The sequence below is a fragment of the Pongo abelii genome, chromosome 3 (assembly GCF_028885655.2).
Source record: "Pongo abelii isolate AG06213 chromosome 3, NHGRI_mPonAbe1-v2.0_pri, whole genome shotgun sequence".
NCBI classification, from domain to species: Eukaryota; Metazoa; Chordata; class Mammalia; order Primates; family Hominidae; genus Pongo; species Pongo abelii.
This window is the reverse complement of record NC_071988.2, coordinates 104,601,649-104,628,398: the sequence shown is the minus strand read 5'-3', so window position 1 is coordinate 104,628,398 and position 26,750 is coordinate 104,601,649. Positions and strand designations below refer to the sequence as shown.

The 26,750-nt window shown below is 43.4% G+C and overlaps 1 protein-coding gene across 2 annotated transcripts in view; it reads left to right on the top strand.

Moving 5' to 3' along the window:
- The first annotated feature begins 3,568 nt into the window (after positions 1 to 3,568).
- Positions 3,569 to 26,750, top strand: part of HPSE (heparanase) — a 39,196-nt gene continuing 16,014 nt past the window's right edge. The window contains exons 1-4 of one of the 2 annotated variants that reach the window (XM_002814934.6): positions 3,569 to 3,923; positions 16,088 to 16,233; positions 18,973 to 19,098; positions 25,141 to 25,314. In XM_002814934.6, coding sequence (XP_002814980.2) covers positions 3,697 to 3,923; positions 16,088 to 16,233; positions 18,973 to 19,098; positions 25,141 to 25,314 — 673 coding nt within the window. In that variant the 5' untranslated portion in view covers positions 3,569 to 3,696. The remainder of the gene's footprint in view (positions 3,924 to 16,087; positions 16,234 to 18,972; positions 19,099 to 25,140; positions 25,315 to 26,750) is intronic. The other variant, XM_024246531.3, reaches the window with a different exon arrangement.

Sequence of the window (26,750 nt, the reverse complement as noted above, 5' to 3'; positions counted from 1 at the left end):
TTCACATAAACTTTCTAGTTCATTTAAAGTTTTTAATTTCTAAATCATTATCATCACATAATTTGTGAGTCCCTAAATCTGTGTGAGATAGTGGAAAAACTCTGGGCTTGGAATCAGAAAGCTGTAAATCTACTTTACAAGGTTATTGCAAAGATTAAGTGGGGGTAATAATTTTTTAAAAAATAATCTCTCATCTGTTAAACACATACCTCACATTGCAGATGGAGCTAGCTGTGTTACATTATTGTCAATTAATTCTTTAAAAAAAGACTATGAGCCAGGCACGGTGGCTCATGCCTGTAATCTCAGCACTTTGGGAGGCCGAAGTGGGTGGATCTCTGAGCTCAGGAATTTGAGACCAGCTTGGGCAACATGGAGGAACCCCGTCTCTACCAAAAATGCAAAAAATTAACAGGGCATGGTGGGGCACACCTGTGGTCCCAGCTACTTGGGAGGCTGAGGTGGGAGGATTGCTTGAGTGTGGAGGTGGAGGTTTCAGTGAGCCAAGATCACACCACTGTATTCCAACCTGGGTGACAGAGTGAGACCCTGTCTCAAAAAAAAAAAAAAAAAATCCTATGAAATATGTATTATTACCCCTACTATATAGATGAAGAAATTGAGGCTCTTGGAAATTGACCATCTGGCCCAAGATTGTACATCCCATCAAGCTGCAGGGCTAAGATGCATGAAAAAGGGCTCTAGCTAGGATGTATGTAGCTGTAACTTGCTATAAAAATTAAGGTGTCTTATTATAAAATATCTCTGAAATGATCGTTCTTATTAATATTCCTATATGTTCCTCCTTCCTGTGTATCCATATCAGACATCCTTATCAGACATTGTAAATCAAACCAAATTAGAAGCAGGAGCAAGATCTCAGCCAACAGATCATCATGTGTGCAAATTGCTTCTCTGCCCCCTCGTTTTTTTTTCCCAGTTTCTTTTCTTTTTCTTTTTTTTCTTTTTTTTTTTTTTTTTTTGGATGGGATCTTGCTCTGTCTCCCAGTGTGCAACAGCGTGATCTTGGCTCACTGCAATCTCTGCCTCCCATGCGATTCTTATGCATCAGCCTCCTGAGTAGCTTGGATTATAGGTCTGCGCCACCACTCCTGGCTATGCCATGTTGCCCAGGCTGGTCTTGAACTCTTGGGCTCTAGTGATCCACCCGCCTTGGCCTCCCAAAGTGCTGGGATTACAGGTGTGAGCCATTACACCCGGCCCCCAGTTTCCATATTAGTAACTCACATGTAGACCACAAGGATGCACTATTTAGAAAACTTGCAATGGTCCACTTTTCAAATCACCCAAATATGTTAAAGAAATTGGTATGACTGGGCATGGCGCAGTGGCTCACGCCTGCAATCCTAGCATTTTGGGAGGCTGAGGTGGCCAGATCAAGAGGTCAGGAGATTGAGACCATCCTGACAGACATGGTGACATCCCATCTCTACTAAAAATACAAAAAAATTAGCCAGGCGTGGTGGCAGGCCCCTGTAGTCCCAGCTACTCGGGAGGCTGAGGCAGGAGAATGGCGTGAACCCGGGAGGCAGAGCTTGCAGTGAGCCGAGATGGCGCCACTGCACTCCAGCCTGGGCGACAGAGTGAGACTCCATCTCAAAAAAAATAAAAAAGAAAGAAATCGGTATGACTGTTGACTCATAACAGGAGGCAGGGGCGTGGGGTGGGGTGTAAGACTAATGTCATGACGAATGTGGAAAAGAAACTTCTTCTCCTGTTTTTCCAACTCCACGTCTGCTACCATATTACTACACTCTTCTGGTAGTGTGGTGTTTATGTGTGAATTTTTTTTCTTATATATACAGTAATTGTAGGATATGAACCTGATTCCAGTTGCAAAACTCACTATGAGCTTAGCTTTTAAGTTGCTTAAGAATAGGTAGACCTATGCAAATAATGATAATAATTATTATTATTTTAAGAGAGGGTCTCACTTTGTCACCCAGGCTGGAGTGCAGTGGTGTGATTAAGGGTCACTGCAACCTCCACCTCCCAGGCTCAAATAAACCTCCGACCTCAGCCTCCCCAGTAGCTGGAACCACAGGCACGGGCCACCAGGCCTGGCTAATTTTTTGTATTTTTTGTAGAGATGGGGTTTCATCATGTTGCCCAGGCTGGTCTTGAATTTCTGGGCTCAAGCAATCCTCCCACCTTAGCCTTCCAAAATGCTGGCATCACAGGCATGATGGCATCACTGGCATCACATACCATGCCTGGCCTGATTTATGTAAATTAGATATGCATTTCAAAATAATGAATTTTTATTTGTTGCCTTATTGGTGGTACAATCTCAAGTGGGAAAATCTAAGGGTTTTGGTGTTATTTGCTTACTCAACCAATATTTATTAGACTCTGACTAAGCACCAAGCATGGTCACATGCCTGAGCAATGGCTAGCACAGCGTAAAAGACAAACTTAATCTCTGTTTTCGTGGAGGGTATAACCTAGTAGATGAAGCCAATGTTGAGCAACAACACAATACTAACAAATTGAGGATGCTATGAGAGTGTGCCATGGAGACTTCAGCTGCCTGGAGATTGAGAGAAAGCTTCCTTGAGGGAAGTTACATTTCAGCTGAAACACACTGCCATCTGCTCGAGGTTTTGTAACTGCCTTCACATCCAGATTCTGACACTTCACCCAGTTACTGTCTCAGAGGTTGGGTCCGCATATGTAAAACAAGGACAGTATGCACTTGGCAGGGTTGTGAGAAGGAGAGAGAACACAAATAAAGCACCTGTATCAGGCATACAGTAGGCACTAAGTGTGCGATGCTTGCTATGATTATACATCAATGTAAGCATCAAGGAAAAGCTGAAGAAAAGTCTGACCAACAGCGAAAGATAAATGCGCAGAGGAGAAATTTGGCAAAGGCTCCAAATTCAGGGGCAGTCCGTACTCCACACTTTGTATGGGGGCTTCAGGTCCTGAGTTCCAGACATTGGAGCGACTAACACTTTAAGATTGCTAAATATTGTCTTCACGAGAAGTTGATAAAGAATTTTGGGTGGTTGATCTCTTTCTAGCTGCAGTTTAGCGTGTGCTAAGGCCAGATTTTTTCAAGCAAAAGTAAAATACCTGAGAAACTGCCTGGCCAGAAGACAATCAGATTTTGGCTGGCTCAAGTGACAAGCAAGTGTTTATAAGCTAGATGGGAGAGGAAAGGATGAATACTCCATTGGAGGTTTTACTCGAGGGTCAGAGGGAGACCCGGCGCCACCAGAATGGGACCTGGAAGTGGGAAACGCTGGGTTCCCACGAGAACGCGCAGAACTCGTGCGTCAGGAAGCCTGGTCCGGGATGCCCAGCGCTGCTCCCCGGGCGCTCCTCCCCTGGCGCTCCTCCCCAGGCCTCCCGGGCGCTTGGATCCCGGCCATCTCCGCACCCTTCAAGTGGGTGTAGGTGATTTCGTAAGTGAACGTGGCCGCCACCGACGGGAAAGCGAGCAAGGAAGTAGGAGAGAGCCGGGCAGGCAGGGCGGGGTTGGGTTGGGAGCGGTGGGAGGGATGCAGAAGAGGAGTGGGAGGGATGGAGGGCGCAGTGGGAGGGGTGAGGAGGCGTAACGGGGCGGAGAAAAGGAGAAAAGGGCGCTGGGGCCCCGCGGGAGGAAGTGCTCGAGCTCTCGACTCTCTGCTGCGCGGCACCTGGCGGGGGGAGCAGCCAGGTGAGCCCAAGATGCTGCTGCGCTCAAAGCCTGCGCTGCCGCCGCCGCTGCTGCTGCTGCTCCTGGGGCCGCTGGGTCCCCTCTCCCCTGGCGCCCTGCCCCGACCTGCGCAAGCACAGGACGTTGTGGACCTGGATTTCTTCACCCAGCAGCCGCTGCACCTGGTGAGCCCCTCGTTCCTGTCCGTCACCATCGACGCCAACCTGGCCACGGACCCGCGGTTCCTCATCTTCCTGGGGTAAGCGCCAGCCTCCTGGTCCTGTCCCCTTTCCTGTCCTCCTGACACCTATGTCTGCCCCGCCAGCCACTCTCCTCCTTTTGCGCGGAAACAACTTCACACCGGAACCTCCCGCCCTGTCTCTCCCCACTCCACTTCCCGCCTCTCATTCCCCCTCTCCCTCCCTTACTCTCTGACCCGAAACCGCTTTTTGGGGGGTATCATTTAAAAAATAGATTTCGGGGTTACAAGTGCAGTTCTGTTCCATGGGTATATTGCATTGTAGTGACATCTGGACTCTTAGTGTAACTGTCACCCGAATGGCGTACATTGTATCTAATAGGTAATTTCTCATCCCTCATCCTTCTCCCACCCTCCCACCTTTTGGAGTCTCCAGTGCCTACTATTCCACTAAATCCATGTGTACACATTGTTTAGCGCCCACTCTAAATGAGCCTTTTTGTTTCGTTCATTCTGTAAGTGTTGAGTAAGCACCACCTAAGGTCAGGTATAAGTGGAAATTTGAAAAAGAAACTGCCCACTTGCCCCAGTACTTCCCTCGCCAGGAGGAGGGAAACCGGGCAGGTGCACCTGAAGGCCTGTGAGTGCTTAATTTGCTGTGCTGTGTAGGACAAGTAAGATTGTGCATAGGCTTCTGTATTTTAAACTATGTTAGAAAGATTTCTTTTTCTTTTCTTTTTTCTTTCTTTCTTTTTTTTTTTTTTAGGCAGATGAAAAGGGCTTCATAGAACAGGAATAAAAATCTAAATATTCAATAAATGAGACCGAGGAGACTACTGCAGTGACTTACAAAGTCCTAATAAAAAGATGTCTCTCCAAAATGGGGCTGCAAAATGTGGTGCTGCCTTATCAGCTCTAAGTTTTTTTCTTACCTGAGAAAGAAGGAACCTGATGCAGGTTCAGGGCTCCTGCCCCATGAATACAGGCTGACTCCAAGATGGGGAGCTACAGGGAAACTCCCAGGTCTTCTAGGCCTCTTATTTAGGCCCTGGGAGCCTCCAGAGATGGCCACATCTTGACCAGCCCAGATAGAGGGAAAGATCACCATTATCTCACCTCTGAGTCTAATACCTAGATGCTGTCCTCCCTGAGCCCACACTGTAGTTGTCACCGCTAATTTAATGGGTAGTGTACTGGTTAAGAGATGGACAGACCACCCTGGCTCCACTCTCAGCTGTGGCAAAGATGAGTGACTTGGTTTTTCCATGTCTCTTGGCCACACCAACCTTGATTTCTTCAGCTGTAGAATGGAATTTCTCAAGCTTGCCTCAAGGATTATTGCCTGAGGATTTGATGATATGGTAAGAGCTTCACAGTGTTTGACCCGTAGTAAGTGTTTGACGTTTCAAACGAATTGTTTCTTTCTAGGATATGGTGAGCATTTGGTGGCCATTCACGGGTTTTCTGTTTCTTTGGATCATAGTTAACCTCTCCTTTTCCTTGTGGCACTAGAATTTTCTGGTGGGGAAGAATCCTCACTTTTTGCCCTTCCCCTTAAGGATAGGAAGCTGATACTAGGCAGCAACTAGTTGGGGGATAGGAAGATTGCTCCAGAGAAATGCTGAACCACAGGGCTCCAGATCTCAGGACCCGAGTCTTAGCTTGCTGGGGTGTGGGGCGGGGTGTGGGGGGGTGTTTACTGAACATGGGTATGAAGTAGATGTCCATTTACTGAAATGTGAGGACCCGAGGCCTCTTCTATTGCTGTAGCCAGCATATTCCCCAACCTCTCCCCAAGAAAGGACAGATGGGGGTTCCCCCCTGGAATAACAGGTCCAAAAGAAAAAACATACAGTATGACTTCCAGGATCTGGGCCTGATCACCCAGCAGTCAAGCTCCCCGCAATTCACTAACACCCCCCTAACACGTAGAACTTCCAATCTGCAATTTAGTGAGGATGATATCTTTATTCTTCTTAAATACATCTCTTCATTGCCCAGAGCACCCTTTTTCCCTCCTCCTCTGCGCCTTTTTGTTGAAGACTGGAGAATAATGAAATACCAAGAGAGCATAACATGGGATACATAAAACTTTTTTATGTATAAATAAACTGGTTTACAAAACAGTTTATTCTTCTTGTCCACACGTGCTTCTCTCCAAGGCTGGCTGCTGTCTGTTCCAGCCCCCTTCCCTTGGAGAGGCCATCTGCCATACCTGCTCCCCAGAAGCATCAACAAGCACACCCAGAGTGTTATCTGCTAAGACCTAAAAGAGGGAGGAACCCCCCTCTCCTCATCTAAGACCTAGCTTCTAAATTAGAGTGTGAGGGTCCATCTCCCCAGGAGGGGCACAGGGCCCAAGCAGCCCAGCCATCTCAGAGGACAACACTAAGCTTTGTATGGGTCCACAGTAGAGGAGAGGAAGATGCCTGTTGTTTAATTTATTACAGTTCCTCAAAAGTGAAGATGTGTGGGTGGGATGGCAAGAGCTGAGCAGACAAAAGCTGAAGGAATAAGGAAAGAGAGGAGGACACAAACAGCTGACACTTCCTCAGTTCTTGTCATTTGCCTGGCCCTGTTCTAAGCACCTTCTAGGTATTAATCCATTCAGTCTTGGCTACAACACTATGAGTGACTACTTTTGTCACCCCCATTTTTAAAATGAAGAAATTGAGGCTCAGGGAGATTAAGTAACTTGGCCACAGTTTGAAACTAGACTCTGATCACATGAGATAATAGTGCCCATAAAAGGAAAGCAGATTATATTTTTTAAAGGAAAGAGAGTAGGGTATGGTAGAAAAAGATTGTTTGGAAAGGAATTGAGAGATTGATATAATGAAAAGAAGCATTCACATGAGAGTAACAGTATCAGGGCCCAAACCTTCATCTAAGGTACTTCAAAGAGGCCTAAGCAAACTTGGTCACTGGTGTGGTTCTAGTCTCCATAATGGCAAATACATTGTGTACAGCCCAACTGCCCACAAAAATTAAATACCAATGATAGAGCAATCTAAAATTTGAAAAAAAAAAAATCTTTCAATTTGTTGTCTTCCCAGAGGGACTTAATCAAGAAACCAATCAAAATACTTCCTAAGCCTAACTGTGTGCAGAACTCCAAAGAGAGCCCGGCCCTAAATCAACACTGTCCAATGGAAATATAATATAATGTGGGCCTCATATGCAAGGTCATATGTAATTTTAAATTTTCTAGTAGCCATATTAAAAAGATAAAAAGAAACAAGTGAAATTAATTTTAATGATTTTATTTAGTTCAATATATCCAAAATGTTTTCTCAGCATGTAATCAATATAAAAATATTAATGAGGTATTTATTATTCCTTTTCTCAAACCAAGTCTCTTCTATAATCTGGCATGTATTACTTACAGCACTTCTCAGACTATATTTCTTTCTTTCTTTTTTTTTTCCGAGACAATTTTGCTCTTGTCACCCAAGCTAGAGTACAATGGCGTTACCTCGGCTCACTGCAACCTCTGCCTCCCAGGTTCAAGTTATACTCCTGCCTCAGTCTCCCAAGTAGCTAGGACTAGAGGCATGCACCACCACACCTGGCTAATTGTGTATTTTTAGTAGAGACAGGGTTTCACCATGTTGGCCAGGCTAGTCTCAAACTCCTGACCTCAGGTGATATGCCCACCTCGTTCTCCCAAAGTGTTGGGATTACAAGTGTGAGCCACTGCACCCGGCCTCAGATTAACTATATTTCAAGCACTCTGTAGCCACATGTAGCTAATGCTATGGTAGTGGACAGTACAGATCTGCATTTCAGTTACGACACATATACAAGCATAGTTCACTAATGCACGGTAAAAAAAAGTATAGTGCTGAGTCGGTGGTAGAAATCCTAACTACTGCAGAGCAAAAGTGGTATGAACAGCAATCTCAGTGATAATGCAACCATGCTTGCTTTTCATTGCAATTTGCTTATTTTCCTTCAGCAAAGTTTATCCATTTTTGCCAATTCAATAAATATTTACTGATAAAAACTTTCAATATTAGATTCTTGCATCTTCATAGACAGAGTTGCTTTTCACATTTAGAAAATTACTTATCAATGTTAAACACACGTTTTGATAACCAGTATTGGAAAGAGGCACAGACTCCCCATGTGCCTATTGATGGCAGAAATATCCACGGCCAAAGGGAAACAAAGGGCTGGGGACAATCACACACCTCGTGTCTCCTAACTCCTGGGAAGTGCTGTCCCTCTGATTGAGCTCTTATTACTCCCTTCCCCGCTAACCCTATCCACTGTGCCCTGGAGCCCTTTGCAGGGTAACCCTGCTCTGTCCTCCTCACAGAATATCTCCTCTACCTCCTTGTCCAAGCTACAACTTAGCTCTTCTCTGAAGACACTGTCTTCCCTGTAGCCCTTTTGAGTAACGGCTGCATATTCTCCCACAGTCCAGTTCTTTTCCTGTTCTCCAGGACGACAGCCCGCTAGTTTGAACTCCATACTGCTGTAGTTCAAATCCCTTTTGACTTGTTACCTTGTGCAAATTACCTCCTTTTGTTCAGGTTCCTTGTTTGTAAAATGACGATAATAATGCCATTTGCTTCATTGGGTTATTTTGAAAGTAAGTGAAAGAATGCGGGTAGCTTCCCTACACACTCAGTTTGGACTAGCCTGATGTGCATTATGGGTGATGCCATGACTCAGTGTGTGGCTCCTCATCTCCACATCTGGCTCTTATCCAGTGCCCCTGCTCACGGCACTCTGTCCCCCTCTTACTTACTCCGCCTTATTAACTGAAGACTGGCACTGATCTCACAGTTTCCTTTCCACTTCCAAGTCTCACCATCATCCTAGATGACTTCAAGTCACCTAGACAAACTGTCTCAGTTCCTTCACTCTCACATTTTTTTATAACAGGTAATGTTACACTCAAGTTGTAACAGAACCAGCTTGTCCAGCTCATAAAATGTATGCGTTTTGTCTCAACTCTGTATTCAGTGACATCCTGTGGGTATCTGGAAATCAGCCATGGTGAGAATATTTACCATGGAAATTGGCAAATACTAAAAAGCAGGGCACCTTTTTTTCTGAGAGCCAGACCACAGCTCTTCTACTCCATAGCACCCATCATAACAATTTTTAAATACCTCCACTGAACAGCTTCTTCCTCTCTCTACTTCTTCCATATTTGATTTGAGCTTCTTATCACGTAAACCACTCTTGTGATAATAACCCCAAATCCCTGTTCCGTTGTTCTTCCTGCTGAAATCCTAAACCTGGTTTAGTCCAACCATATTTTCTCTCTTTGGAATCTACAGGGTGGCCCAAAAACCGGGAAATGGAAATATATTACTTATTAATTTTAATGTATATTAATAGCCATTTTAATGCCTCATTTCCAGTCTCAGTAGCCACCCTGTATAGCTGGGCTATTGAGCTCTTGTGGGAGGAGGGAGTGGACAGTCTCCCAGCCACATAGACTGATGTTGCACCAAACAATTTTTAGCTTCCAGACTTCCCTGGCCCTTAGTGTTACCCTTAACTCTCCATTTCTCTGCCTTTCACATTCTCTACTTTTTAAAAATCTCTGACTCCACTTTCACCTTATCATTCTTAGCACATGACCATACTTCTTCCCAAAGAAAATGAGCAATTACTTCCTTTTCCTTTTCCTCCTGTCATCAAATCTGCAGACACGTCATGCCTAAGTCCAGCTTTCCTCCTTTCTCTGATCTCAGTCTGCTTCTTCCAGTTCTGCTCTGAATCCCGTCCCCTCCCCAACCCCCAAGGACTTCGCTCTATCAGTCACCTCTTCCCTCTCCTGTATCTTCAACTCCTCCCTTTTTACTGGCTTCTTCCTCTCAGCATAGAAGCTTCCCCAAGCCTTTCCCATCTCAATTACCTCCTCGAACACACGCCTCTGCAGAAACCACCCCGTTTCTTCCCTCCCCTCGGCAGCCTCTTCTTCCTGTTCTGCCCTCGTGATGGCACCATCATTGTGTCACTAAAATCAATCTCTCCAACATCATCATGGCCTTCCTTTGTTGGGAAACCTAATAAACACTTTATCTTATTTGGTCTTTGTTATGGGTTGAATGAGGTCACCCCGAAATCCATATTAGAAGTCCTAACCCCCGTACCTCAGAATGTGACTTTATTTGGGAATAGGGTCATTGCAGACGTTATTAGTTAGGATGAGGTCATACTGGAATGTGGTGGGCTCCTCATCTAATATGACTGATGTCCTTATAACAAGGAGAAATTTGGAGACAGACACGCACATAGGGAGAATACCATGTGATGACAGGAGTTATGGAATTGGAGTCAAAAAGCTTGGGAACTTAGGAGAAAGACCTGGAACAAATCCTTTCCTGTGCCTAGAGAGGGAGTATGGCCCTGCCACTACCTTGACTTCAACTTTTCGGCTTTTCAGAACTGTAAGACAATACATTTCTGTTGTTTGAACCAATTAGTTTGCAGTACTCTGCTACTGCAGCCCTAACAAACTAATACAGTCTCTTGGAGGCATTTGGCAAATGGAAGCACTTTCTTACCTCTTTAGGTCTGTCGCCTTTCTTGTTGGGGGGTGTTCTCTAACAATTCCTCTCCATCTCTCTCTCTCTAGTTTGTCTTAAACGTTGGTGTTCCTCAGACTTCTGACCTAGGCCTTCTTTTCACTTCACATATTCCCCTGGGTGGTCTCACCCACTTCCAGACATTACTTAAATTACTGCTCATGCAGTGCTATGCTGGAAACTGTTTAACAACTGGCTCTCTGGGAAGAGAGGAGATTGGTTGATGGTTTTTGCTGATTTCTGTGGTGTAAACACTCCCTCCATGGCCAATTCCAAACTGCCAACAGTTTAACAACTGGCTCACAAATTTTCTCCAAATTTAACATTTGGCTTTCACAGGCCGACAACGTGGTACAGCCGACTCCAGCACACCTCTGCTTTCGTGTCAGAGAGAAGAAACTTATTTTTGTACAAAAGGTAAAATAAAAACACCTGCAGGCCCCCTTTTTTTTCCTTAACAAACTGCTCTGGAAATAGAATAGCTGAAGCTTCTTTTATGCGTTCATCTGTTATTTCCATGTCACTGCGGTTGTGGGATTATTTTTCCTTTATTTTTCTTGTATATGATTGAAATACTGTACCTTTGATCAATTTCAGTTTTATGGCATGTTTTGCAGCCATATGAAATCTAGTTTTTGTCAGAGGGCGTCAATATTATTTTGTCAAAACAAGAAAATATTTCATTGCAAAAGAGACAAACAAAAAGGTCCTTAATACCAAAACTTTGAAATGTGATTTCTTGTACTTGGCAGTGTCCAAGTGGTAAACCCAAACAGCATTGGGTTTTCATTTTGTTCAGGAAACAGTCTTTGTCTGGCCGCGACTTAACCTGACATCAGGCAGGCCTTGCTCATTCATTCACTTAAGTATTTATTAAACACTAGCACTGTGCCAAGTACCTATCTAGGTATTAGGTGGATTCTGATAAGTCAGTCAGGTCCCTGCTCTCAGGGAGCTTGCAGCAGAGATGGGGGCTGCAGTAGAGAGAAAGCCAAGGAAATGAACAAGGAAGTTGATTTCAGAGAGTGATGAATGCTGTGAAGAAAATGAAGGCAGGGCAGTGTGATGGAGAGTGACCCAAGGTGGTACAGTTTGTACCTCTAAGGACCAGGCTGTGACCCAGGTCACGCACAGATGCCCATCATGTGATGCCACAGCTCCTTTTCCAGGTGCTCGTTTCCTCCCACTTCCCAGTCTCTTGCCCAGCCGCAACTGCTTACAGATACAGCTAGAGGAATCTAAATGAGGTTCCTCTATCATCAAACCCAATCAAAATGCCAAGGAACAGAATCAGTGCCTGGCTGAAGGCAGTGGAACAGGGCCAGGCTGGAGTGGTTCTCTCTGAGGAAGTTCCTCATCTTGGTTTTAGGGCCATGCCTTGTGACCTGTGAGCTAGCGGTTGCCAGTCCCTGACATTTCTACTGAGGACTCGCCTGTCTATATTCCCGGCCTGTATGTGTCTCCTGAGTTCCAGACACACAGGGCCAAGCGCCTGACGGATGGAAGTACGTTTTTTGGTGTTCCATTGGTATCTCAAATTCTACAAAACTTAGCGCCCCTTCTCCTCCTTGTTCCTCCCCATCTTCAGTCTATCACCTGTTCCTCATCCAGCAAATGATACTACCATCTTCCAAGGAGCTTCCCAGGAGTAATCCTTGACTCCTCCTCTACATCCAATTAATAATCAAATCTAGGCCAGGTACAGTAGCTCACGCCTATAATCCCAGCACTTTGGGAGGCTGAGGCAGGTGGATCATTTGAGGCCAGGAGTTCAAGACCAGCCTGGCCAACAAGGTGAAACCTGTCTCATTTTTAAAAAGTTATTTTAAAAACTCAAATCTATTATTTCTACCTCTAAGTGTGTCTTGAATTTATCCATCTGTCTCCATCTCTGAGCTGTTACCTTACCTCAGTCCATCACGTTTTGTCTACGTTAACATGACCAGAGTCTTGTTCCTTCTCTTCAGTTATTTGTATGGCAGCCTGTGATTCTTTTCTAAAATAAGTCTGGTGAGGTCACTCCAGCTGCTTCAGATCCTTCCATGGCTCGCCGTTGCCCTCATATAAAGTTGGCACTCCTGGACATGTGGCTTACGGGGCCCTCCGTGATGTGGCCCTATTTGCCTCTCCCTTCTGTTCTCTCCCAGCCTCTCTGCCCCTATCTCTAGGCACCAACCACACCCTTCTGCTCATCAGTGGTGCCAGCTTCTCTTCTATCCCTGGTCTTTGCACAGACTTTTCCTTTCACCTGGAATGCTTTCTTCAATCCTACCCCACTCTCTTTAATCTAGATAAGGTTTATTCTTTTTGAATGTCTAGCAGTGAAACCATTTCCCCTGAAAAACTTTTTCTAACCAACCCCCTACCCTCAGCCCAAGGTCTAGATTAGGAGTCCCTCTGAATGTTTCCATAGCATTTTTAAAGAATTGCCTATTTACTTGTTTGTATCTATCACTAAACTACAAATTGTATGAGAACAACCACTATCTCTGCCTGGTTCACCATTCATCTCCAACAACTAGCATAATGCCTGGCAGAGTCAGCCTGCAACAAATATTTGTTGAATAAATTAACAGATGGCTTTATCTCCTTAAGTAAATCTTGTTTTTTTCACCTATTAAAACAGACGCACAGGCCAGGTGTGGTGGCCAATGCCTGTAATCCCAGCACTTTGGGAGGCCGAGGTGGGCGGATCACCTGAGGTCAGGAGTTCAACACCAGCCTGGCCAACATGGTGAAACCCCATCTCTACTAAAAATACAAAAATTAGCTGGGCATGGTGGTGGGTGCCTATAGTCCCAGCTACTAGGGAGGCTGAGGCAAGAGAATCACTTGAACCCAGGAGGCAGAGGTGGCAGTGAGCCGAGATCATGCCACTGCACTCCAGCCTGGACGACAGAGACCCTGTCTCAAAAACACACACACACACACACACACACACACACACACCAACTTGTATAATTTAAAATATAACGTGCTTGTTATGGAACACTTGTAAAATACAGGAACATAATGAAAAAGTCTACCATCTAGCTCACCACATAATGACCATTGCTATCATCCTGGCATAATTCTTTCCTGTATATAAATATATATTCTTTTATTGTTAAAATTACACTATGAGTACTATTTATTTATTTTATTGTGGCGAAATATGCAAAACATAAAATCTTGCCATTTTAAGGTGTGCAGTTTGGTGCATTCACCACACTCACATTGTTGTGCAAATATCACCACTGTCTATCTCAGAACTTTTTCATCTTCCCAAACTGAAACTCTGTAGCCATTAAACAATAGTGCATCCTCTGTTTTCCCCTCCCTACAATTTATTTTTATTTGGGTTTGTACCAAACTGAAAATAGCTGCTTCTTCCTTACTTAGTTCAGATCAGCATTTCCATTTATTTAGCCGTGGTTTTGAGGATGCCATGGCAGATGCCATCCTTCCTAGAGCTCTTTGGGGCTGTCAGGTATTTCAGTCAGGGTGAATTCGGGTTGACAACATTTCAAAATCTCACTTTATTCTGAGGTTCCTAGTGTCAGAGCCCACCATATTTTTAGGGACTCCCAAGTTACAAACAAAAATATGGTGAGGAGGAATCACTGAAGTTTTAACACAAGAGACTTACATTTTGTTCAATTTCTATCTTTTAGTTTATTTCCTAAGCATAAAGAAATACTTTGAAAATTTTACATAGCATTATACATATTTAATTAAGCATGAGCACATCTTAAAATTTTAAATTTTAGATCAGATCTTTAATTCCTAGGATATTAAGAGGTACTGGCAATTTGGCCAGCTGTGGTGGCTCATGCCTATAAGCCCAACACTTTGGGAGGGTGAAGGGCGAATTGCTAGAGCCCAGGAGGTGGAGGCTGCAATGGCCTGAGATCACGCCATCGTACTCCAGCCTGGGTGATGAGAGTGAAATCTTGTCTCAAAAAAAAAAAAAAAGAAGAAGATGAAGAAGTATTGGCAATTAGTGCTCCAGGAATAATTTCCTGACTTGAAATAAACCTACATGTAGACAAACTAATTAGGCCATTCCAAGAGTTACTAGCATTGGTTTAATATGTTTTCAGAGCATTCCAGGAAGCAGTGTGGCCAGCATTGCATGTTTGATACTTCAGAAATGTATGACAGGTGTTTCTCTTACCCAGGTCTTCTGTTTTCTTAGTTTTGCTCATGTAAATGTTTATGAACATCCTCATCTTTATGAGGGAGGGGATTATAGATCATTCTAATTCCATTTTCTAGCATTTGGTACCATTCTAAGCACATAATAGGCACCCATTCGGAGCATTTTTGGCTTGACAGAATATGCATTTAGAATTGTTCAAATTAGAGGTGTCAATGATGGAAATTAGAATACTATATAATTCTAAGTCGTTTGACTTAAATACAAAAGAATGATTTTCCTTGGTGGGGAATGGTGAAGGGAGGCAGGAGTTAAGAAGAGGAGAAGAGATCCTAAGTCATTTATAAAATTCTCTGGAAACACAGGTGTGTGAAGACTTTTTAAAAAGTCATTCACCAAATTGTGTGTGTGTGTGTGTTTTAAATAGACTTTATTTTTTAGAGCAGTTTTAGGTTCACAGCAAAATTGAATGGAAGGACAGAGATTTCCCATAAACCCCCTGCCCACACACACGCATAGCCTCCCTCATTATCAACATCCCCACCAGAGAGGTGTTTGTTCTAGTTGATGAACCTACACTGACACATCATTATCACCCAAAGTTCATAGTTCACAGCAGGGTTCACTGTTGGTGTACATTCTATGGGTTTGAGCAAATGTATAATGACGTGTATCCACCATTATAGTAACATACAGAGTATTTTCAGTGCCCTACAAATCCCCTGTTCTCCACCTATTCATCCCTCCCTCTCTGCATTTCCATCCCCAGCCCCTGGTAACCGCTGATCTTTTTACTGTCCTATAGTTTCGGATGATCTATTTTTCAGACAGACACAGAGCTGTCTTTCCCTTAGTTTCCATTCTGTCACTTCTTTCTCCCCATCAATCATAAAAGGCTATGAGTTTTTTTTAAGTGTTGAACACTATCCTACTTGTCAAGTTAAAACATAAGCTCCTGGCTGGGTACAGTGGCTCATGCCTGTAATCTCAGCATTTTGGGAGGCTGTGGCAGAAGCGTCACTTGAAGCCAGGAGTTTGAGACCAGCCTGGGCAACATAGCAAGACCCCATCCCTCCACAAACACACACACACACACACACACACACACACACAAGCTCTTGCCAGAATTAGAGCTGCAAATTGCCCTCAGGTGCCTAGAAGATCAGTCCTTCAATTAGATTCAGATTGAGATGCTTCCTCTTTTAAACAATGATTCCCTTTCTATCATGCCCAATAAGAAAACAAATAAAAATTAAACAATGCTGCCTGTAATCTCAGCTACCCAGGAGGCAGAAGCACAAGAACTGCTTGAACCCGGCAAGCAGAGGTTGCAGTGAAGCGAGATCGCGCCACTGCACTCCAGCCTGGCAAACAGCAAGATTCTGTCTCAAAAACAAAACAGTGTGATTTCCTCCTCTAAGTCCTGCACAGGGAAATGTTAAGAAATAGGTTCACCAGGAAAGAAGGAAGTAAGAATGTTTGACTAGATCATCTTGGACAAAATAGTTATACTTTCTTGCTTGTCTTCCTAACAGTTCTCCAAAGCTTCGTACCTTGGCCAGAGGCTTGTCTCCTGCGTACCTGAGGTTTGGTGGCACCAAGACAGACTTCCTAATTTTCGATCCCAAGAAGGAATCAACCTTTGAAGAGAGAAGTTACTGGAAATCTCAAGTCAACCAGGGTGAAAATTTTTAAAGATTAACTCTATATTTTAATTAACGTCAGTCCGTCATGAGAATGCTTTGAGAAAACTGTTATTTCTCACACCTAACAATTAATGAGATTAACTTCCTCTCCCCTCATCTGACCTGTGAAGGAACCTGAACAAAAGGAGGAGGCAGTGGGCAGATTTCCTCATCGTGATGTTTGTCATGTTCAGTGTGAGGCCTCACAAAAAAAAAAGATGTCCTTCATATAACTGAGAGCTCATTGTACAGTAAATATTAAAACAGTGATCGTAGCTGAAGGATAGACCTGCTTGGAGGGAGCAAGTGGGTAGAATCGCATCAAACTAAAGAGAGTATTTGTAGCCGAAGACACAATGATAGATTGAAGGATATTTATTCTAAAAATAGAATATGGGTGAAAGAGATCTGTGGACTTCTGGGCTCCAACGTTAGATTCTGATTTTAGCAAGCTTGTCAGGGGATCCTGATATTGAAAGTCTGTAGCCTTCACCTTAGAAACCTGCCCTAGGGAGCCATGAAAATTTGTCCTGTCTTTCAGAAGTGCTATCAGACATCAAATGGAAATTAAATCATATCTTAACAATTGCTAGGATGGGCGCAGTGACTCACACCTGTAATCACAACACTTTGGGAGGCTGAGGCAGGAGGATCACTTGAGCCCAGGAGTTCGGGACCAGCCTGGGCAACATAGAGAGACCTTGTCTCTATTTTTTAATAATTTTAAAAAAGAAAATACTGAAAATATTGTATGCACCACTGAATTATAATAATTTGTATATAATGTATATATTCATTATGAGGACTATTTGATTACTTCATATATTATATCTTTTCCTTCTGTTTATTTTCTCCAGTTATGAAGTATTTAGAACAATTCATCAGTAACTGGGGCTAAATTGACAGAATAGTAATCAGAGAAAATAGAAAAAGACAGATGGGTTATCTTTGAATACCAGGTTGGAGTTGTTTATGGGATTGTTTTTTGTTTTGGGGGCGTTTTTTTAGACAGAGTCCCACTCTGTTGCCCAGGCTGGAGTGCAGTGGCACAATCATGGCCCACTGCAGCCTTGACCTCTTGGGCTCAAGCAATCTTCCCACCTCAGCCTCCTGAGTAGCTGGGACCATAGGTGCATGTCACCACACCCGGCTAATTTTTTATTTTTTGTAGAGACAGTCTTTCTATGTTATCCAGGCTGGTCTCAAGCTCCTGCACTCAAGTGATCCTCCTGCTTGGCAGTCCCAAAGTGTTGGGATTATAGGCATAGCCACCACACCCAACCTAGTTTCTGTTTAGACTTGGCCCTTTCCCACCAGTCATTTGTGTGCAAAAGATATAAGTGTAGACAGGAAACTGTCCTTTGCTCATCAGTTTTCTTCATCCTGTGTCTAGGAGGATGGTCGGTGGGGGAAACTGGGGTTATCCAAGTTCCTCTGAAACATCCTCTGTGAGCCCAGGGATGGATGAGGCACCAGCCACCAGCGAGTCAGTGTGCAGCTTTCCAGAAAGGAAGTCATCAGCCAGTCAGCCGGCCCTGGCAGCCAGCACCGGGAGACTCTGCTGTCTTGTGATAAAGAAATGGTCTGCCTGACAGGATGGGGTGGATTTTTCTTTTTTCTTTTTTCTTTTTTTTTTTTTTTTTTTGAGACAGGGTCTGGCTCTGTCACCCAGGCTGGAGTGCAATGGCAGGATCTTGGCTCACTGCAGCCTCTGCCTCCCAGGCTCAAGCCATCCTCCCACCTCGGTCTCCCGAGTAGCTGGGACCACAGGCATACACCACCACGCCCAGCTAAGTTTTCGTATTTTTAGTAGAGACAGGGTTTTACTATTTTGTCCAGGCTAGTCTCAAACTCCTGAGCTCCAGCTATCCATCCGCCTCAGCCTCCCAAAGTGCTGGAATTACAGGCAAGAGCCACTGTGCCTGGCCAGGGTGGATTTTTTCAAGTGCACATGTTGTGGTCCCAGAAGCTCTGATAGTACCAAATTCAAAGGGAAAAGAAGTCAACGGTTCCCACCCATCCTACCTCCCATGATGGCAGGAGGAAATCACCACACTGCAGATACAGTCCATGTAAAACAAATTGCTATGGATTTTGGAAGTGAACCTTAAGAGAACTGCACTGTGTTTTCTTCATTAGAGTTCTCTGGTAATTTCAAGCTTTTTTTTTTTTTTTTAGACAGCGTCTCGCTTTGTTGCCCGGTGTCACCCAGGCTGGAGTGCAGTGACACGATCTCGGCTCACTGCAACCTTCGCCTCCTGGGTTCAAGTGATTCTCCTGCCTCAGCCTCCCGAGTAGCTGTATTTTAGTAGAGACGAGGTTTCACCATTTGGCCAGACTGGTCTCGAACTCCTGACCTCAAGTGATTCACCCATCTCATCCTCCCAAAGAGCTGGGATTACAGGTGTGAGCCACCGCACCCGGCCAGTAATTTCAAGCTTCTGAGGAGCCCTCTGAATTGTTAAATAACTTGGAGCTATGTCCAACATATCCATCTTCAGTGTATGTTCAATATTTCTTAGGAAACCTGCCCTTGGTTGTTTTCTTTGTGGTGATTCATGAGCCGGCAAATTTGACATGTGTTACAGAATATATCTTTTCTCTGCTCTCCTACCTCATAACCAGAACTTAATTATCCTGCTTTAGTCACATAAATAGCTAACTAAATAAATATATGGGATTTCAGCCTGCTCACTGTGAAAATAGACCCTCTAAATGATCTCTTCCACTTGCAGATATTTGCAAATATGGATCCATCCCTCCTGATGTGGAGGAGAAGTTACGGTTGGAATGGCCCTACCAGGAGCAATTGCTACTCCGAGAACACTACCAGAAAAAGTTCAAGAACAGCACCTACTCAAGTAAGAAATGAAAGGCACCCTAGAGATGTTCCAGCCCCAAAGATATTTGAATAGGCTGGACTCGGACTCCAATCTAGCAAGTCCTACAGAAGTTGTATAAAGCTGAAAATACTGAAGCATTTCCCAAATGGGAAATCTTGAACTCAAAACTTGTTTTTTGTTTTTTTTGTTTTTTCTTCATCTGACATTGCTTAGTAGCCACAGAGTGAAAGATAAATCAATCATTCATAATCTAACAACAACCTTCAGTGCTCTAAAAAACTAGGGAGTCAAGGAAAACATGAATATATTCCTCATGTAAAATTAAAATACAGACATATAAAGGGCAAAACGTGAACATCATTCGTACCTTGAGGTCCATCCCCCTCCCAGAAATAACTCCCAGTATGCATTGGTTTAAGCATTAGGCAGGAGGGCCCTGAGTCACTCCAGACAGTCTTGGCCACCAAGCAGCATTCTCTTTTTGTTTCCTCTGTGGCTTTTGCAAACACAGGGCTAGCTCAGCTACCCATTATTGTATTTTCAGTCACTAAAACAGTCTTCCAGTCTTCAAATTAGGATGACATTGTCACATGGGGCTTTAAAGCAAGTGAAACAAGGAAACCTTTATTTTTTTTGAGACGGAATCTCACTCTTGTCGCCCAGCCTGGAGTGCAATGGCGCAATCTCGGCTCACTGCAACCTCTGTCTCCCAGGTTCAAGAGATTCTCCTGCCTTAGCCTCCTATTCATTATGAGGAATATTTGATTATTCAGTTCTTGTAGGGTAAAGATATTACCCCCGATCATATTATTGATTATTGAGTAGCTGAGATTACAGGTGCCTGCCACCATGACCGGCTAATTTTTTGTATTTCTTAGTACAGACAGGGTTTCACCATGTTGGCCAGGCTCCAGGCTGGTCTCGAACTCCTGACCTCAGGTGATCCACCCACCTCAGCCTCCCAAAGTTCTGGGATTACAGGCTTGAGCCACCACTCCTGGCCACAATCCTTTTTTAACTATGAAATATATTTTTATCTGAAGTTTGATGTTTATACCCAACTGAGGGATGATGTTCCCATATCTCAGTTAAATAAATAAACTGCTCAGATACTTTAAGCTCTTCTTTTGACTTTTGAAAATAAATTATCTTGAAGTTACCATACTTTGTTTGGGTTAGTTAACATTATTTAAAGTATATTATTTTAATTAATAAATTATCTTTCTAAGATTTTAGTGTATACTACCTGGAGTTCAGTGTATCAGATGGATTTCAAATTTATATACATTTTTTAAGTATATGGTACAGAAAAAAATGTGATCCATAAGAAATCAGAAAATAGCACATATGCTAATAGCTAATGTTCTCTAAAAAATTTTTTTTGCATTTTTAAGAGGGGGATCTACTCTGACACTTTAATAAGTGTAATTAATTATTGACTGGAATTTGGCATAAGGGAGGGCCATTTCAGATCCCATTAAAGGAATGACACGTACCAGAGAACCACAGAAGTAAGGCCACATTTGTAATAAATCATTATAGCTCTGCTAGGAGAAGACCCAGTTGTATTAGGTAATTAATAGATTTGCTCTTAAAACACATGTCCCAGAAGATATAGGTAAGTCTTGGGGGGTCGTATTAAACATTATACCAATGTATCTTAAATTTCTAAGAAAGTTTTGCTACTTCACAGGATCTTTCTGTTACCAGAATGGTAGGTTTCCAACTCCAGGACTTGGCTTTCATAGTTCCTACACCAGGGGAAATGCCTTCCTTTGCTAACTATGCAACTGGATTAGTTAGTGTAAGTCCAACCACCCTGTTGGCAACGCTAAAATGTACAACAAACACAGAATTTTATTTGCATTTGTAAGCATTTGATTTCTGGCTCGAAATTTTCAGTTTTCATGGGCACATCATGGAAACAGAAATCTTCTGTGTTTAGTTTGGGCACCTACTCATTGTAGCGACAAATATTTCAGAAGCCAGTAGGGGATTCCACACATTGTTCTGAACCTGTGGCTGAGGTTGGTAATGGCTGAGATTGGTAATGGCTGAGTGACATGGGGACGTACCACAAAGGAAGAGGTAGCAAAAGGCTGCTGAGATAAGGACATGTTCATTGCTTAGCTAGTGGCCTGCACCCTTAAAACACGTGTCCCAGGCTGGGTGCTGTGGCTCACGCCTGTAATCCCAGCACTTTGGGAGGCTGAGGCAGGTGGATTACCTGAGGTCAGGAGTTCAAGACCAGCCTGGCCAACATGGTGAAACCTCATCTCTACTAAAAATACAAAAATTTGCCAGGCATGGTGGCGGGCGCCTGTAGTCCCAGCTACTCCGGAGGCTGAGGCAGGAGAATTACTTGAATCTGGGAGGCAGAGGTTGTGGTGAGCCGAGATTGCGCCACTGCACTCTAGCCTGAGCGACAAAGTGAGACTGTGTCTCAAAAAAACAAAAACAAAAAACAAACAAACAAAAAACAAAACAAAAACAGGTGTCCCAGAAGATAGAGGTAAGTTTTCTAACACAGGTCCTCTTGAATGGTGTGTTCCACTTAAGTAGAAGTTGACAAAAACATTTGTCATGAGAATATAGACTCACATTTTAAACCTGTTTGAGCAGGAAAAGGAAGCAATGTTACAAAGGTAATTTTGGGTGTGACTGCAGAAAGGATGACTCCCTTATTAAAGTAATCATCCTGAGTAAGCTAACTCTTTTTACTTCCTCTTCTCCTCCTGTTCCCATCACCCCATTCTTCTGTTGCCTACACCCAGGCCCACACTGGATGCTGACGTAGACTTACATGGTACAGTCCAAGGGAAAGAGTCTGCCATTTTTTTCAATGTGTCATCTTAGTTATCTTCATTCCAAGGATCTCTCCACTCTTTATACAGTAAGAGATGAGAGTCTGGAAAAGATTGGGAATAAGATAATAAATTGTAAGTTTTTAAATTGTTCTTCGTATTTTGGGGAAGGAGTAGGCTAGGTGGCCCTTCTGTTTTTTGTTTTTTTTTTTTTTTAAGTAGATGTGGCCAGACGTGGTGGCTCACGCCTGTAATCCCAGCACTTTGAGAGGCTGAGGCAGGTTGATCACTTGAGGTCAGGAGTTCAAGACCAGCCTGGCCAACACAGTGAAACCCCGTCTTTACTAAAAATACAAAAACTAGCCGGGCTTGGTGGCATCCACCTGTAGTCCCAGCTACTCCAGAGGCGGAGGCAGGAGAATCGCTTGAACCCGGGAGGCGGAGGTTGCAGTGAGCCAAGATCATGCCATTGCACTCCAGCCTGGGCGACAGAACAATACTCTGTCTCAAAAAAAAACAAAAAAGAGAAAAGAAAAGAAAAAAAGAATGGATTTGAACTCAGTCGTCAATAGCCTCTATTCCAGGAGATGTTACAGTTGATTATGTTATAGGGGGTGTATAATAGAATTTCGACCCATGTAAATTCCAAGTGCATTTGGAAGAATGAAGAAATGGAGGAAGGGTAAAGTATGAGTGCAAGCATTCCAGGTTTTTTGAAAATGCTATAATCTTTGGTCAGAGCTAGTACAAAGTGCTGTTTAGCTGTAAGGGATTTTTGTGATTTACCGACAGTTTTCACATGTGTCATTTCAACCTTGGTTTTATGGCGAAGACATGTGATAGTGCTTGCCCCAGGACTGTAGATCCATATCTGAGGTTCCTGTCGGGCAAAGATATTACCCCCGATCATATTATAGTCTATAAGTGGGAGAGTTGTGCCTGGAGCTCAAGTCTTATGATTTCTGATCCAGGGCACTTCCTACAACATGATTTTGCAATATAAAAGCCTATAATGTGTGACTAAAGCAGGTCACTCACCCCTTGTAACAGACTTTAGTAATGGCACTGCCACCAAACAGCTGCGTGATATTGGGCAAAGACTTACCTTGTTTGAATCTCAGTTTCCTCCTAGAAAAATGAGGGTGGAGGTTAAGCATAGGGTGATGATCCCAAAGCCTCCATACTGCCCTAAACTGTGGCTCTAAGATCTGGTAGAATGCTGGGTCACAGGACTCTAGGGAGCTTTTCAAACCCAAATGTCTGTCATTCCTTGATGGTAGGCAGCAGTTTATGGAAGTGGGTGACACAGCAAATATCAAAACACCTAAAGCAGCTTGCAAGAGTTGTTTCTGCCTAGTGGTCTTTATAGTTAATATTAAATAGTTAATTTTTTTTTTTTTTTTTTTTGAGACAGAGTCTTGCTCTGTCACCCAGGCTGCAGTGCAGTGGCACAATCTCGGCTCACTGCAACCTCCACCTCCCAGGTTCCAGCAATTCTGTCTCAGCCTCCCAAGTAGCTGGGACTACAGGTACATGCCACCACACCCAGCTAATTTTTGTATTTTTAGTAGAGACGGGGGTTCACCATATTGGGCAGGCTGGTCTCGAACTCTTGACCTCAGGTGATCCACCTGCCTCAGCCTCCCAAAGTGCTGGGATTACAGGCATGAGCCACCACACCTGGCTTAAATAGTTAATGTTTAATATTATTCTACAGTTATTCAGGTAATTCAGGCCAAAGACTTAGAAACAAAACAAAAAGCCACTTTTAAGGAGAAAGGGTGTAAGTTTGCCGGATAGATAGAGATCTTTCTTTTTTAACTACAAGAGTTCAGGAATGAATTACTCTTTAACAAACGACTGTAGATATACATGAAAATTGGAAGGACTTATTATGCATATGATAATCAATCTAAAGACAACACTTCAAATTATATTGTTGCCACTCTCAAAAAGTGGTAATAGAACAGCTAATGGTTTAAAAAGCGCAGAGTACAGAAGTTCCCAAACTTATGGCACCTTAATATCGCAGAAAATTTTTTTACAGCATGCCTAGGCCACAAAAAATACCTGTATTTTGATTATTAAATTGTAAGGTCTACACAACCTAATAGTAATAGGTCCAATAGTAATGCTGTCCAATAGATGTTGATGTTTTTTCCTTGCAAGCTTAAAAGATCCTACAGTGCCTCTGTAAATAGCACTGCCTGGTTAGAGTTGAATTTCAGATAAATAATTTTTTTCATGTTAATTATTTTTCTTTACTTTTTTTTTTTTTTTTTTTTGGAGACAGGGTCTCATTCTGTTGCCTAGGCTGGAGTGCAATGGCATGATCATGGCTCACTGCAGCCTTGACCTCCCTGGGCTCAGGTGATCCTCCCACCTCAGCCTCCCAAGTAGCTAGCTGGAACTACAGGTGCTTACCATCATGCCCGGCTAATTTTTGTGTTTTTTGTAGAGATGTGGTTTTGCCATGTTGCCCAGGCTGGTCTTGAACTCCTGGGCTCAAGTGATCCGCCCGCCTCGGCCTCCCAAAGTGCTAGGATGACAGGCATGAGCCACTGCACCTGGCCCCTGTGCTAAGTATTTCTTAATGGTTACATAGGACATACACTAAACATTATTTATTGTTTATCTGAAGTTCAAGTTTAACTAGGTGCCCTGCACTTTTAGTTGCTAAATCCTGCAGCTGTACCCATGCACTCACTGGTGCTCCCCAGCTTGCCCTGCACAAAGTTTGGAAACCACAGTCCTATAACTCTAGGCCAATTGTTTAATGTAAAATTTGATTCATTTTAAATTAATAAATCATATACAGGGATTTTTTTAAAAATTGTTTTAAATATAATTAAAATTATCAAAATATTTTTAACTGAACTTGTGACTAGAGATATTTAGATTATGAAGAGTGGGGTTTATGCTAACTAATGACAGTCCGGCTATGCATGTGGAGCACTGAGCTATAAATTGTGGCTTCCCCAATTCTCCTGATGTCACTTGAACAAAACCTAAGTGTCAGACCAGAGCTTCTGGTATCTTCCATGGGACTTCATTCAACAGCTGGAGCAAATGAAATCAGATTGATTTTTTTTAATTTGTCCAATTTTGTTGTCTCGTAAACATAATTATAATTATTTATTAGAACTAGAATTTCTTCAGTTTAACAGCAGAAATAGTTATTCATTATGAAAAGCGAATCTGGAGGCCTTCATTGTGGTGCTAATCTAACCATTAAATTGTGACGTTTTTGTTTTAGGAAGCTCTGTAGATGTGCTATACACTTTTGCAAATTGTTCAGGACTGGACTTGATCTTTGGCCTAAATGCGTTATTAAGAACAGCAGATTTGCTGTGGAACAGTTCTAATGCTCAGTTGCTCCTGGACTACTGCTCTTCCAAGAGGTATAACATTTCTTGGGAACTAGGCAATGGTGAGTACCCCAGGGAACAATTCGTTAATAAGGAGATTCCCCACTAGCATTATTTCTTTTCTTTTTTTTTTTTTTTTTGAGACAGAGTCTCGCACTGCCGCCCAGGCTGGAGTGCAGTGGCGCCACCTCGGCTCACTTCAAGCTCCGCCTCCCAAATTCACGCCATTCTCCTGCCTCAGCCTCCGGAGTAGCTGGGACTACAGGCACCCGCCACCACGCCCGGCTAATTTTTTGTATTTTTAGTAGAGACGGGGTTTCACCGTGTTAGCCAGGATGGTCTTGATCTCCTGACCTCGCGATCTGCCCGCTTCTGCCTCCCAAAGTGCTGGAATTACAGGCGTGAGCCACCAGGCCCGGCTAGCATTATTTCTTATGACACTTTTTTTTTTTTGAGACGGACTCTCGCTCTGTCGCCCAGGCTGGAGTGCAGTGGCGCCATCTCGGCTCACTGCAAGCTCCACCTCCCGCGTTCACACCATTCTCCTGCCTCAGCCTCCTGAGTAGCTGGGACTACAGGCGCCCGCCACCACGCCTGGCTAATTTTTTTGTATTTTTAGTAGAGACGGGGTTTCTCCGTGTTAGCCAGGATGGTCTCGATCTCCTGACCCCATGATCCGCCCGCCTCGGCGTCGCAAAGTGGTGGGATTACAGGCGTGAGCCATTGCGCCAAGCCAACACTCTTTTTAGTATTAGCAAATATACTTCTGCCTGGGCACATTCTTGCAAGTGCTCAACAATGCAACTTTTGGAAGTGCATGTGGCAGAAACTCCTACTGTATTTATTCCAGAACCTATTATTGCTAATCCCAGTTTATGTTACATCTGAAGTGAGAACCAGTTGTAGCCAGCAACTTTCCCAGCTCCAAAGTTCCCTTGAGATTTTCAGAATCACTTAACCCTATTATGCTTGGCAAGCTGGACTCAGCAAAACTGGGAAGTCAGCAGTTTGTTTTATTCATCCCTTCCTTTCTCAGTTTCTCAAATGTGTCAGTTAATCTCAGTAACCCCATTGCAACCTTCATTACCTGCCCAAGCGGTCTAGAACTTGCCAGTATAGAATCCTACGTGGGTCAAGCTCCTGACTGTCTCCTTCTTCACTCTTTTTTTGCAAACAACTTGTAAATTTTAACTATAAGTATTCGTGATTCACCACATTTATTCAAAACATAGAGTGCTTTTTCCACATATCAACCAATGGAAATGAGGATTAAATGGGAAATGAAATGTAGTAATAGGATGAGCACAAGTCTTCTTCCTGCTCAAACCTTTTTTTTTTTTTTTTTTTTTTCCAGACAAGATCTTGCTCTGTTACCCAGGCTGGAGTGCAGTGGCGTGTTCATAGCTCACTGTAACCTCCAACTCCTGGGCTCATGCAGTCTCTCACACCTCAGCCCCCGATTAGCTAGGACTACACTATGCCTAGCCAATTTTATTTT